The following is a 13,585-nucleotide window of genomic DNA, read 5'->3' as shown; positions in this document are numbered from 1 at the left end:
CAAGATTTTTCTAAGATATAAAAGGCTGTCTGCTATTTATCCCTATGAACTTTTGGGAATTACTCAATTATCCAGTAGTTGTTCCTGGAGCTGCCCCTTTCTATTGGAAATTATCCAAAGAAAGGACATAGAAAGAATGTGAGACGTGGGTTTTGCTTTTTCTGTGTTGGTTAGACCTGTTGCAGAGGTGGGTCTAAGCTGTTTTTCCTGTTACTCCAATAAATTGCCCATAAAGAGCGACTTACAGGAGAAAGTATTTATTTTGGTCTGCATCTCCAGGAGGTTGGTCATTACTGTGGGAAGTCACAACAGTAGGGCCTCGAGATCAAGAAACAGAGGGCAATGAATGCTGGTTATGAGTTCACTGTCTCCTTTTGTACAATCTAGAATCCTATCCCAGGGAATGGTGTCACCCACAGTAGGTGGGGTGTCTTTCCAACTCAATTTACATAATCAAGATAATCCCTGACAGGCATATCCAGAGGTTAGTCTCCAAAGTGATGTCACCAAGTTGATAATTAAAGTTAACCATCATAGAGGGTTTGGAAGGACCTTGCTTTAAGCCAGGAAGCAACCTTAGAAAGTTGATTATCTGAAAGGATGCCCTGGTCTAGATGGGCCAGATGAGCAAGATGACTTCCCAAGTCCCTGCTAAGGAAGCACTGACCTTGAGTTCAAAGAGGCAGAGAAAGTGTTAGGGCCCCATAATGAATGGAAGACTAGATTGAGTGTGCATTTAGGACTTCTGTCTCTATTGTCTTGCTCAAAACAGTAACGTGCCTTCTGCTACAGTTACTGTTATCTCCTATTCCCTTGTCTAGCCAGTCCCTTGGGAGTCCAGCTCTAGGTCTTCATAGTACAGTAAAACTTGCATTATAGAGAGGCTGCCAGGGGTAGTGGGGGCTCAGGATTGCTATGTTTTCTGGGGTCTCTCTTGTGCCTGCATGCCCCTGTGTGGCAGAGACTTTGTGAATTTCCTTCTTGCATCACAGAACATCTCACACAGAGAGCAATAAGTATGGCCATCCACACTGTCTGGACTCTGACCTTGTTTAAGCTCTAGTGGTCTTAATCACCCACGTTATGTGGGTCTGATTGCTTACCAAGGATGACAATGCCACACAATGATGTCCTTTCATCTGTCCATCAGATGCTGTAGGCGTCTTACACTTCATGTGTTTCAACAACTTCTGGGGCAAAACACATGAACTTTTGAGGTTCACTTTGTATTCAAACAATGCACAAAGGCAGGGGTCATACATAGTCTAACAAGGGGGTTAGGACCAGGGTTTGCATTAGGATGATCTGGGAGGCATTTTAAAGTTCTAATATCTGGACTGCACCTCAGAGATTCTGAGATGGATGCAGCCTTCTGTGGAAACATGGACAGACCCGAACCTCCCAGTGATTGTCACATGAAGCTGAGATGGAGAAACATTCTGAAAGAGCCAAGTTTATTCAGGAAACAGGAAGAAAGATGATTACCTGGAAGACAGAATGTAGGTATCACTTCATCAGCAAGTTACCATGGCTCCTACATGACTCCTAGGATACATACCTTTTACAGTACTCTGTAGGTGTATTATAGCTAAGTATGTAGCTATAAGGGAATGGAATGCTTCTTCCAGGGTGTATTTATATTTATATGTATTTATAGTTTTATTTGGCTTCCTGCAATATAGCACAGCCTATAGCACAAATGAGCATGGAGTAACAGATAAAGGGAGCAGAGGAGTGAATGTGGTTAGAGCCCAGATGATCAAGGCTTTGGGGGTGGTCAAGGTAGGTAGGTGAGTCTTGCACAAGAGAACTCACCTGTGAAAGCAGAGGGCTAAGACTGCTAGCTTGTTAGCGGGTAAGGACCCCACCTCACCTGCTGCAGAAAGCCGCCCACACCTGTCACGTGTAATTACACAATTCCAGGTGTTGGTGATGCTGGGAAAGTCTTCCTGTGGCTTAATTAGAAACCTCTGTAACCTCATATGAAGCTGCTTTTAATCAACTAGGGAGAAAATAATTCTCCCAAAGACTCATTTAATGAATATCTTTCTTTTTTCCCTCTTCACCTCTGGTAGTTGAGCTCAGAATTCATGCTGCATCTGTCAGTGCCATTGTGGTGGAGAGAGATGCTTGAAGGGCAGAACCAGAAGCCAAGCAAGTCAGGGATACATGATTGAGGCATAGAGCATCTCTCAAGGATGCTCATCCACCTATTACTGCAATAAAGTGTTGTTGAGTTCAGAGTGTCCATTAGCTACTGTACTAGAAGTAGGGATGCTGAGAGGTTAAATTCCCAATGCAGACAAATTGAGACAGTGGCAGCAAAGCAAGTGACACTTGTTAGAGGGACCATGGGGAAAGGTCTGTAGGGTCAAGGACACCTGTTCAAGAAGAGGAAGAGAGAGTGGTGAGCCTTAGACTGGTAGCATAAAGTAGTGTCATAAATAAGGGGAAATAGAATCGACTCCTTAGTCATTCCCTGGTTGATGATAGACCATGCCAAAGTGATGAAGAGGTAATGAAAGTAAATCAGAAGATGAGAGAAGAGGAAAAGGCATTTCAAAGAGAGGATGCTGCCTGAACAATGGTCTGGTATTACAAATATAAAGACCTATGCATGCTGCTATAGGTAGGTCAGCATGACTGGTTCAATGATTGTACATCAGGTAGGAGGCATGGTCATCTTGGGTAAGGTAGGGATTATTTCCAGGAGCAAAACAGTGCTGAGTGTTGATGCAGTAGATTGGCTGTCATTAGTGAAGATTCTGGTAGAAGAATCCAAATATGAGCTGTTTAGACTGAATTCAAAAGCCCCACTTTCCAGTCTGGAGTTTTTCCAGTGATGCTACTTGTCTCTGAGGTCTATTCCCCTGCACCCTTCCTTCTCTGTCTCTGACCACTTATGATGCTGTACGGGACTGAGTCGTCAATGGTTATCAAAGGGTAAATGCATCTCTTAGAAGAGGCTGTGTTTAACTGGAGCCTTGCATCTGGAAGCTAGTCATAATAATAAAGCAAGAATCTCTGAGTATTAAGAGCCTCACCATCCAGCAAACATCTCTGTTGCTGCTCTCTTACTCTTAGATACCCCACTTCACCTGTCTGCCTTCATCCAGCATCAAACCTCCTCCGTCCAATAACAATTACAAAACTGTGTCTGGAAGCAGTTGTTTGCTTTGTGCCTTCAGAGAGGAAACTGGGGCACAGGACAAAGGAGGGAAAGAGATTGGATTTGCATGGCTGTGCCTTTGTGAAAGCCCTACACCACTCTCTCTGGTATACATTCCTATCTCTGCCATTACAAAGACAGGGGCCGTCTCTTACTCATCATGTGTCCTTCTTCTGCCAAACATGTGAGCAAGACAAGGAAGATGCTCAGTAATTGCTGTGTCTTGTTGAAACCTGGAGCTCAGTGGGCAGGCTTCTTGTCACTCTTCCCAGGAGTATTTGATCTTTTCACCTTCCCGTAATGCAAATTTCTCCCTTAGAATATGGTCCTCCCCATTCTAAACCAGTTACCTTTCCCACATGTTCTCATCAAGAGTCTTCTCCAAACGTTTCAGGCCCCACTGTAGTCTGACTGACTTACATTGTAATTAAGGCATGCTAGAATCCTCCTTAAGAAGTGGCTTGGTTAAGCGATAGTTAAGAAGATAATGTGGGTTATAGACATAGAGAGGCTGCCTAGTGACCTGGCTAGTTAAGTACTCTAGGATTATAAGGAGTATCTTTTCTCCTAAGACAGTTTTAAATAGCTACTGAGGTGGAGCATGTGGTTTCATGGTTAGAGAGTCCTTCAGTTAAATCCTAGCTGGGTGAAAATTGGATGTTCTATTAAATCACTGCCATTTTACTTCCTGTGAAAGGATAGTTCTAATAGTCTACCTAAAAGATGATTGCATAAATTGAATGTGAAGCATGTATAAAATGATCAGTCTTAGTAAGTGGGAGCCATTGTGATTATAAATCACTGAGTTCAGAGTTTAATGAAATACAGAGTAGATTCTAGTACAAGAATCTCTTCTCTGGGTTTGTGAGTCCACAGGAGGATGCTATGGCTGATCCTCCTATGGTGCAGTAGTGCAAAGGACATGCTGAAGGAATCCCAGACTAGGATGCTAATATTTGGGAAAGCTAGGTTCTGAGGTGATGAGTTTAGAAGTTTAGGGTAGAGAGTTGAAAATGGGTAGCAACTATTTATAAAAGGAGAAAGGACATACTAGACAAGATATTCCTGGAAATCTAGAAATAACTCGCACTTAAAGCATGCATGGAGAGGGAAGACATCAACTCAGTATAGACACTGGCTAAACTTACATGAAACCATGGACTCTGAATATTAATCTAGAGACAGGAACTGCCAAATAGTTTATTCTTATTGCTGTCTCTCTTAGCTCCCATATTCAAAGGGACAGGATAACACAATTCTACATTATATAACATGAGACATGTTATTATAATACCACATTGTTTATGGCATGTGAGGGAAAGGATAAAGAACAGAGCATTTGGTAAAGATCCCAAGAGGAAGGCTGGAGCAACACAATAGAGCTAGGTCTTTGAATGACACTGTTTTACCCTTGCAGATGCTGAACAACCCGGAGAAGATAGCTGAACAGATCAGCAAGGATCTTGCCTGGCTGGCCTCCCATATGATGGCCCTGTGGACCCAATTCCTGGAGACAGTGACTCTGCACTCGGAAGTGACCACTTATCTCACCCAGGAACACCATGCTTTGAGGGTAAATCATAAAAATGCTATAAACTTTCTGACTGTATGCATTTATACTTGAGAAATTTTGCAAGAGTTGGTTCATTGAGGGGAACATGATTTGCCATTGTGCCAATCTATGGATTTCAACAATGGTCTCACTCAACTGTGAATGATCATTGTGACATCAAAAACACTCTTAGCTATTCCACCCTATTCTGTCATTCAGAAAACATCTCTCTTATCTGTGTCTGAAGATATCTGAGCTTATAAAATTAACTATTACAAGTGTCTCAATGTACTTAGGAAGAAGTACTTTTAAATGTAAGGTGTTGCCCTCATCTGGGCTATGTATGTATAGGTATTAATATATATGGAGTGATGTGGATCTTCTCACCTGGGCAAGAAAAATAAATGTCTGAGGATCAGAGTCTACAAAGCACATAGCAAATGCTTCTGGCTTTTGGAATTCTCCATGTTGTACATTTATTTATAATGCCTGTTTGGAAAAATCTCATATTCTAGTTGAAAGAATAAACTTGAGTGTAAAAATGAAAGCAGAACAGGAGTGAGTTTATAAACATATACTACACTGCTTGGGCTAAGAGCTTTAAAGACATGGGAAGCTGTGGAGGGTGGAAAGCCTCTTGTGACAGACCTCTGTATGCAGGCACAGTTTTCTTTCCACGAAAACACAACACTTAATCTCCAGACTCTCAAGTTGAGAAAATGGAGGTCATATCCACTTGAGGAATTAAGCTGTTTACATTGTCATCCCTCAGGTCCGAAGGTTTTCTGAAGCTTTCTTTTATATGGAGCACCAAAAACTTGCAGTCTTGACCTTTCAGGAAAACCTGTAAGTAATAAATTGCACACCCACTTCACCCTGTTAAAGTGGCCACCCAGGGCATTCAGCTCTCTTTCTTTGTTCCCGTTTCCCTTTCCTTTCATCTCCTGCGGTGAAACAGACACTCCGCTGCCTCCTGCACACTCTGTCTACAGTCCTGTGCCAGCAAAGAAAGTACACACTGGGGAGGCGGGAGCTGCAGGTGCCAGGGAAGGTCGATAGCCAAAGGTTTCTTTTGTTGCATGCCATTATGGTTCTATAGAGAAAAATCAAGACTTCCTAGGTCTCTGCAGACATCTGTGCTGAGTCCTCTGCAAAATGAATAGAAGCAGGTGGTGTGGCCACATGCTATGTCAGACAAGCTCAGTGATGCAGTAGTTAAAACATTTATTTAGCATAATAATTAAGCCCAAGCTCTCTAATCAGGAGGAATGACGCCTTTTTAAGATTGCCTTCTTCCAGAAAGAATTGAAAAGTATCAAGAAAGTTTGAGTGGTGATAAGAGATGAGGTTTCCCTTAGATTCTCTAGGGAAGATGGGTAGAGACCTCACCAAAATCTTTTGGCCACCAATATTTTATTTTGAATAATCGGTTCAAAACCTAATGGTAAGGGGAATCCTGGTTGAGAGGCCACAGTGCATCTATCAAAGAGGCTGGTGGAATTTTCATGTTGCCTAAGACAGACCTGGAAATCTTTCATCTTTGTATACATAACCCTGTTTCCTCCACAGGTTTTATTCTGTAAGCAAACTATGGCGACATTTAGTGTTTGCTTTTAGGTTATGAAAATGAGTGGGATAGAAAGGAAAATGCATATGCTTACGAAAAGAGCTTGTTTGGACACCATTAGAGTCTTCAACAAGTACAGCAATGCATGCATTCGTTCTCAGGGAGTGTGAACACATGTGGAAGTGAAAGTCACAGAGGTCATTGCTCTCTATATTAATATTAATATGTCTCATCACTGGGATTACAATACCAAAGAACATCTACTTAAAGAAGGGTACCCCACAGTTTGAAGGGTCATTCTGGCAGGAAATCACGGCTGGTCACATGGCATCTAAGTCAAGCAGAGCAAGAAATGTACTCAGCTCACTTCCTCTTTTGATCCATAGTATTCAGTCTGGGACCGCAGCCTATTGATGGTACCACATTCAGAGTGGATCTCTCCTCTTCAGTTACACTTTGGAAAAGTGCTCACAGACATACCCAGAGGTGTGTCTCCTAGGTGATTCTCAATCAAGTTAACAATGAAAACGAAGCATCACACTCTCCAGGCACAGTTTGGTTGGAATGCCAGCCCTCTAGATGCCTATGCAAAGTACTCATAACACAGGGTATCTGGTGATGTGCAATGAGTGATTCCTTGAGAATTTTTTTTTTCTGTTGTCAATGTATTCTCAACTGGAGCTAGTTGTGATGACTGGTATTTGTCAATTTTATCAAATTTAGAATCACCTGGGAAGAGAATACTAATAACAGATTGTCTGGATCGGGTTGGCCTGAGGGAATGACTATGGGGATTGTCTTGATCAGAATGATGGAGGTGGGATGACCTGCCCACTGTAGGTAACACCATTTCCCAGGCAGGGCATCCCTGGATTATAGAAGAGTAGAGAAAGCAAGCTGAGTGCAGCATGCATCTGTCATTCCCTGATCGTGACTTTGACTGACCAGCTGCTTTTATCTGCTGCTGTGACTTCCCTGCGACAATGGACTAGAAACTAGACATGTGATCCAAATCAATTCTTTTTCCCTTAAGCAGCTTTTGGTAGGGTATTTTTTATCACCGTGGCATCCTGTACACTGCTCTTAGTTTTCTTCCCCATAAAATGGTCCAAAGTAAAAGATGAAAAGACAAAGTGGGAACATCCACACGAGGTAGACAGAGCGCAAGCTGCAGATCCTCCTCTGTAAATGGTGACATTAAAGTAAATGGTGATTGATGAATGAACATTAATTGTCCCAGTGGAAAGTAGATGTGGTAAAGAATGCTGTCTTGTAGGTTTCTCATTCTATCTGACAAATAGGCAATTAATAAATTAACTCGTTCAGGTAGTTACCAGCGTAAAAACAATAAGCAAGAAGATAAGGGCATAGGAAGAGAGAAGAGATGTGGCTGGTATTCTCATAAATAGTTAACCACTAATTCTTAGACTTCCCAAACCGTGTTATGTTCTATATAGCTTTTGTTGATTTTTGTCATGTGAATTCCCCACAGTAGTGTTTCAGGTCATTCATGAGTTATCAGGAAGTATAAAGCTAGAAAGAGACATATGCAGCTTGCTCCTGTAAGCCAGCATCAACTGTCCTTTATGGAAAATTGTGTGTGGTCCAAGGACTGATTTTGACAAAGTGATGGGAGAAAAAAAATAAACTGAGGAAGTAACAATTGACCTTAATTTGGAGTTATTGTGCCTCAGACTGTAAAAGGTGTTTATTCAACAAGAAGCACTTCCAATAATGTTATGAATTTGAGGAGAACGGGATGGAGGGAAGTAGGAAGGTAAGAGGGAAGGGCAGGAAGGACTAAATCATGTGGTATCTTGTGCGCCACAAAAAAAACTCAGATTCATGATCATTTCAGTTCATGTATTATTAGCCTGAAAATGAAGTTGGACCTTAGCATTTCAAATTCCATTCAAATGTTTTAACTTATAGATTCTACTAAAATGGCATGCATTCCTCAACCTCTCTTAGTTAGTTTCTTAGATATAAAAGGAGATTCCTTCTTTCAGAAAGTATGTATGTATTGTTGTCTGTGTTCCAGATACTATTTTAGTTGTGGGCTATTTAGAGGTGAACCAAACAGACAAAATCTCTCTGTACGAATAAATAGATATGTTGACCAAATGGTGATGAGAAGTGTCTATTAACTTAAAAGGGGTAGATACTGATGTATTTGTCTATCCTGGTCTCCCTGCAGCTTCACATAGGAGTGGAGGTCAGGCTGAAGTTTTCAAGGTGATTATGTCTTATACAGCAAATAGATTGGACAACATTTTAAGTAGTCAATTGGCCATCAATATCCACACAAGCATCAAGTAGACAAGTTACCAGGGAGATTCTGCTCAACAGGAAATACATTTTTGTCAAAATAAACCATGTCACCAAGAACACAGAAAAAGATTTCATTTCAGAATGAAAAAATCATGGGAAAGGTGAATAAGTGCGATCAGCAGAATGAGTCTTGGGATAGGATATTGAAAGGGACTGTTATTATAACAGTTTAACTTATAGAAAATTTAATTTTAATCAAAATATTATTTTATCACTTTCTGTCTTCTTTTTTCCTCCCTCCAACTACTCCTATTTCCCCCTTATTCCCTCTCAAATTGATAGTCTCCTTTTCCTAATACATATATGTGTGTGTATTCAATATATACACATAAATGTATCAGTAGGGCTGATCACTTCAAATGGAATAACCAATTAAAAAGCTCATTTCTAAGGGAGACTAACTCTCCCCTCTCTTTGCAATCATTAGTTACATGTAGCATCTATGGCACTGTGTAACATTTATAGATCATTCTCCAGTGCCTGCAGAGATGTCTCAGTTAGGAAAATGGTTTCCATGCAAACCTGAAGACCTGATTTCAAATCCCCAGCCCCCATGTAAGAAGCAAGGTGTCATGGCAAGCACTTGCAATACTAACACTGCAGAAGAAGAGACAGTAGAAGATCCTTGGGGTTTGTTGACCAGTCAGTTTAGGTGAATCTGTGAGCTTCAGGTTCAGGCTTGCAAGCTCCACTATAATCTATATGGAAGCCAGAGAACCAGAGAGACTAGGGGTGTGGCTCAGCCACATCTGAAAATCTTGGGACCAGGGGACCAGGGGAACAGGGGACCAGGGGACCAGGGGGGACCAGTTTTATGACTGACAGCCTGAAAACCTGAATGTTGGGGTGCTGCTATGAGCCACATGGTCCAAAAGTTGGAGAACCTGGAATTATGATGTCAAATGAGAAGAGAAAACAAAGATATCCTGGTTCCGGAAAAACAGATGTTCATCCTGCCCATCTACATTCCATCTAGAGGCTCAGCCTGTCAGATAGTACCTCTCCTCACTGAAGGTGGATCTGGCAGGCCTGTCACCAGCTTACAAGCCAATGTCTTCTGGCTACACCTTTATATACTCAGGGGACCCAAGGTGGGATAGGGTGTTGAACTTACTGAGACAAAATCATATTTAATATCCATCCATATATAATATCCAAATGATTAGATATTCAAAGAGGTATAAAGTTGTAACAACTTCCAGAGTTTGAATAGGAGGAAAAAAACTCCCACATATATAAGGGAAACTTAAAAATAGAAAATATAAGATAAACATATTTAATCTGTAAAGCCAATATATATTGCCATAATTAATATCTTTATGCATATTATATGAAATCTGTATATGCTATAAGTCATACATGTGTATATGTTGAACTCTTGGGACTTCTGTTGATGGTGATGATGTGATGCTTACAGAGTTTGTTCTGAACTTGTGTAGGGTTACACAGTATTTTATAGAGGTAGATAGTCCACATGACTGGGAAGTGGGATGAGTGTCCAGAGTTCTGCCTGCTACATGAAAAGCCTCAGGCAGGCAGACAGACACACGCTCAGGCTTCTCCCAAATCTCCAGTCCCTTAAGTGAAGCTCTCCTCTTCCCTTAATGGAAAGTGATTGAGTTTTTATATATAAAACTATAGACCATTATTTAGCTTTTCTTTCATGAGATAACATGAATTTACTCTCTTCTGAGGAGGAATTAAAGTCATATGCACCTTCAAACTTTTAAATGTTAAAGTAGTAATTACGTCAGATTCTGGAATCAGGTTCTTAATGGTAAAAGGATGTTTAGGTCTGGAAGAATAAATATAAGCTTTGAAAGTTCCTCTACAGAGAAAAAAAAGTATGCTGCCTGAATTATAGTAGCTTTCACACTAATAAAAGCTGTCAGTGTCAACATAATAACAAGAAACACTTAAGGTGGCTCAGCTGTACCACAATATAACTCAGACTAAGTGGTTTAAAAAGCTAAAGATGCTGGAGTAATAGATGAGTAAATTTAACTTTCTCTTCCAAAGCACACATTTTAGATCTGCAGCCATTTCTTAGCTAGTCTTTCAGTAGCATGGTGCTAATTACCTTCCACCGTCAGCTATAACCCAGTACCACAATCCTTTGCACCAACACTATCTCTTGGAGCAGTTTCTCAGCAAAGTAGACTACCACTTTGAGGGATATCTTAGATGGATGGGAGGCCAGGCAGATGGTCATTACCAGCATCTGCTAAAAGCACTGTTAAAGCTTTCTTGGGGTTAAAATGGTAAGACTATTGAAAACTTCCAATCCTGTTTAGTTGATTACTTTTCTGTGTGCTCCACAGGATACAGACCCACAGCCAGCTATCTCTGGACATCCGGAACTCGGAGTACCTCACCAGCATGCCCCCACTGCCCGCAGAGTGCCTGGATATTGACGGTGACTGGAACACCCTGCCTGTTATCTTTGAGGACAGATATGTGGACTGCCCTGTCTCAGGTTTGTCTTTCTCTGTTGTTTTGAAAAGACTCGAGAATTAGGCTTTCCATGGAAGTACTGGTACATTAACAGATTGTGCCCCTGAAGCTTTGATGGTCACTGTTCACAAGAGTATCAGCAAATTGTGGTAGTATTTTCTCTTTAAAGGGGAAGGGAGAGTTAGTCTTAATGCCTACCTGGCCCCTTCTGGATCAAAATGTCCCTGGTACCTGTGTTTTCACCTATTGAATTACCTATAGAATGAGACGTACATAGACTCAGACATACACACTCTCTCTCCCATACACACAGACACACACACACACACACACCCTAGAGTGATCAAAGACTTGTAAAGATCTTTTGTTCTCTCAAGTGTACAGTTTTAAATATAATCATCTATTATTAACTTTAATGACACTGTGTTAGTGCCTATTTTGTGGTGGTGGTGATTGAAGTTGTTTTGTTGGTTGGTTGATGGTTACTATGTCATTCTAGGTGGCCACTCACTAATTCAATCACTTGTTTAATGCCAGAAGGCAGGTCAAGGACTTGAGCAAGTAGGTTGTGTAACTGGGAGAAGTTATGAATGAAAATCTCAGGGAGAGAAAAAACAAGGCTATGCCTATTATTTGTATAAGAGTGTTCAGCATGGCTCTACTGTTTGTCAGTGAACCCAGAGGTCAACTGCAAAATAACTAGACATGAATAAATGAATGTTCCCTTTCTGTTCTCCCCTGTAACTTGACCATAGAAACCCAACAACCATGACTAGAAAATGTCAAGCCCTATGTTGGTGGTTTAACAAAATTATTTATTTATTTAATTCTTTAAATAATTTATGCAGCTTCAGAGAGGGAAACTGAGGTATAGATAGACCATGTATCAATAAGCAAACAAAGTCAACTCCTTAACTCCAGAGTCCAGGCTCTGCTCTGGTATCTTCCTCAGGTGTTTTAAGCCAGGCTACTTTGCTTGTCATTTTATACAGTGGACCAAAATGGCTACATTTCAGAAATTCTGCATCTGCAGCTTTATAGCCTGGAAGCTAGGTGACTTGTAGGGACATAGCAAGTTTGCAAACATGCATTTGGTTTCCAGTTGTACTCTGACATCTAGTGTCAAGTAAGTATATGACAAGTCAAATATATACTGAATTATACTAAATCTCCAACCCAACTGCTAAGTTTTAAAGGTGTGTGTGTGTGTGTGTGTGTGTGTATGCATGAATGTGTGTGTTTATATGCTTGTGTTTTCATTAATGCATACCTTTTATATAATTTCCAGCAAAAGTGAACAGTTGAAAAAATTAAGCACTGCTTATAACAACCTCTGATGTTAGGTGTAGATTGTTTCTCAGTATTTTTAATTGCAAATAATGATAAATATTTCAATGAGCATAAATTTCATTCTTCATGCATGTGATTCTGTCACACACACGTGATTTTTTAACAAGACAAATTGTAGCTTTGAGTGCTTCCAAATATTTGGAAAATCCCATCAAGGCAAAATATCATTTACTCTTATAACAAATATCCACTTTCTTTCTTGCCAACCCATCACCTAGTCATGCTAGTATAGTCTTGGGTGGAACTAAACATCATTGTAGTAATTATATTCAAGCCAATACAAGCAATCAGTGACCACAAATTCTTTGTTTTGCTAGATTTCTGTTCTTGTCTTAGATTCTTTTAGGAACACAGTTCTTCAAATATGTCCTAGACAGGAGGTCAGCCTGCAGGCTACAGGGATAAAACACAAGCTGTTGCCTTTAGGGGGACAAAAGTTTGGAAGTGGATCATCACATGGTCATAGGACATACAATACTACATGTGTGTGGGAGGGATGCTGGGGAATTTTCAAAAGAGTATAGTGGTATATACTGGTCTTGCTGCAGGCAGAGGAAAGTAAATGCTTGCTAACCATCCCCAGGTTCATTGGATGTACCAAGGTAAAGGGAAAATTCATTTCTTCCTCAGTCTAATTACAAATTGCACTGAAAGTTATTTGATGATCATAGGTCACTGTATGACCTACATGTGCATACTCTTGGACATGTACCCAATAAGTTCTAAATCCTACCACAGAGATATATGTTCATTGCTGCACTATTTACAATAGCCAGGGAATGGAACCAGTCTTGATGTCTATTAGCAGGGATTTATACAATTTAAAGAAAACACATATACAAGATCCTCTTGTTTATATGGCATATGTGGGAGATGTCAGGAGTCACATCTCAGATCTTTGATTATGATAGGTGCACATGGAGAATGTTTGTTACTGGCCAGTTGTGGGGAACAGGAGAAGAAGAAAGAGAGGATTCAAAGTTTTAAGAGAGAGAAAATAGTTAAAGAAAAATAAGATAAGACGTCATACTTTGGTTCTCTGCATCAGGCTCTGAAGATGCGTGTGATTATGGAAGCTTTATGAAGCTTCACTGTGGTGTTACTATCTAATACATAGGACAGATAACCTGATTGCAGGGTTTGTTCTGCAGAAAGCAGAACT

At 40.6% G+C, this 13,585-nt stretch overlaps 1 protein-coding gene across 2 annotated transcripts in view; it reads left to right on the top strand.

Annotated features, from left to right (window-relative positions):
* Nucleotides 1-13,585, top strand: part of Fam135b (family with sequence similarity 135 member B) — a 284,289-nt gene that overhangs the window by 243,940 nt on the left and 26,764 nt on the right. For both annotated transcript variants that reach the window (XM_042264605.2, XM_042264606.2), the window contains exons 10-12: nt 4,587-4,742; nt 5,494-5,567; nt 10,941-11,095. In XM_042264605.2, the coding sequence (XP_042120539.1) occupies nt 4,587-4,742; nt 5,494-5,567; nt 10,941-11,095 (385 nt within the window). The remainder of the gene's footprint in view (nt 1-4,586; nt 4,743-5,493; nt 5,568-10,940; nt 11,096-13,585) is intronic.

The sequence above is a fragment of the Peromyscus maniculatus genome, chromosome 20 (genome assembly GCF_049852395.1).
Source record: "Peromyscus maniculatus bairdii isolate BWxNUB_F1_BW_parent chromosome 20, HU_Pman_BW_mat_3.1, whole genome shotgun sequence".
Taxonomy (NCBI): domain Eukaryota; kingdom Metazoa; phylum Chordata; class Mammalia; order Rodentia; family Cricetidae; genus Peromyscus; species Peromyscus maniculatus.
This window is presented reverse-complemented; position numbering and strand designations above follow the sequence as displayed.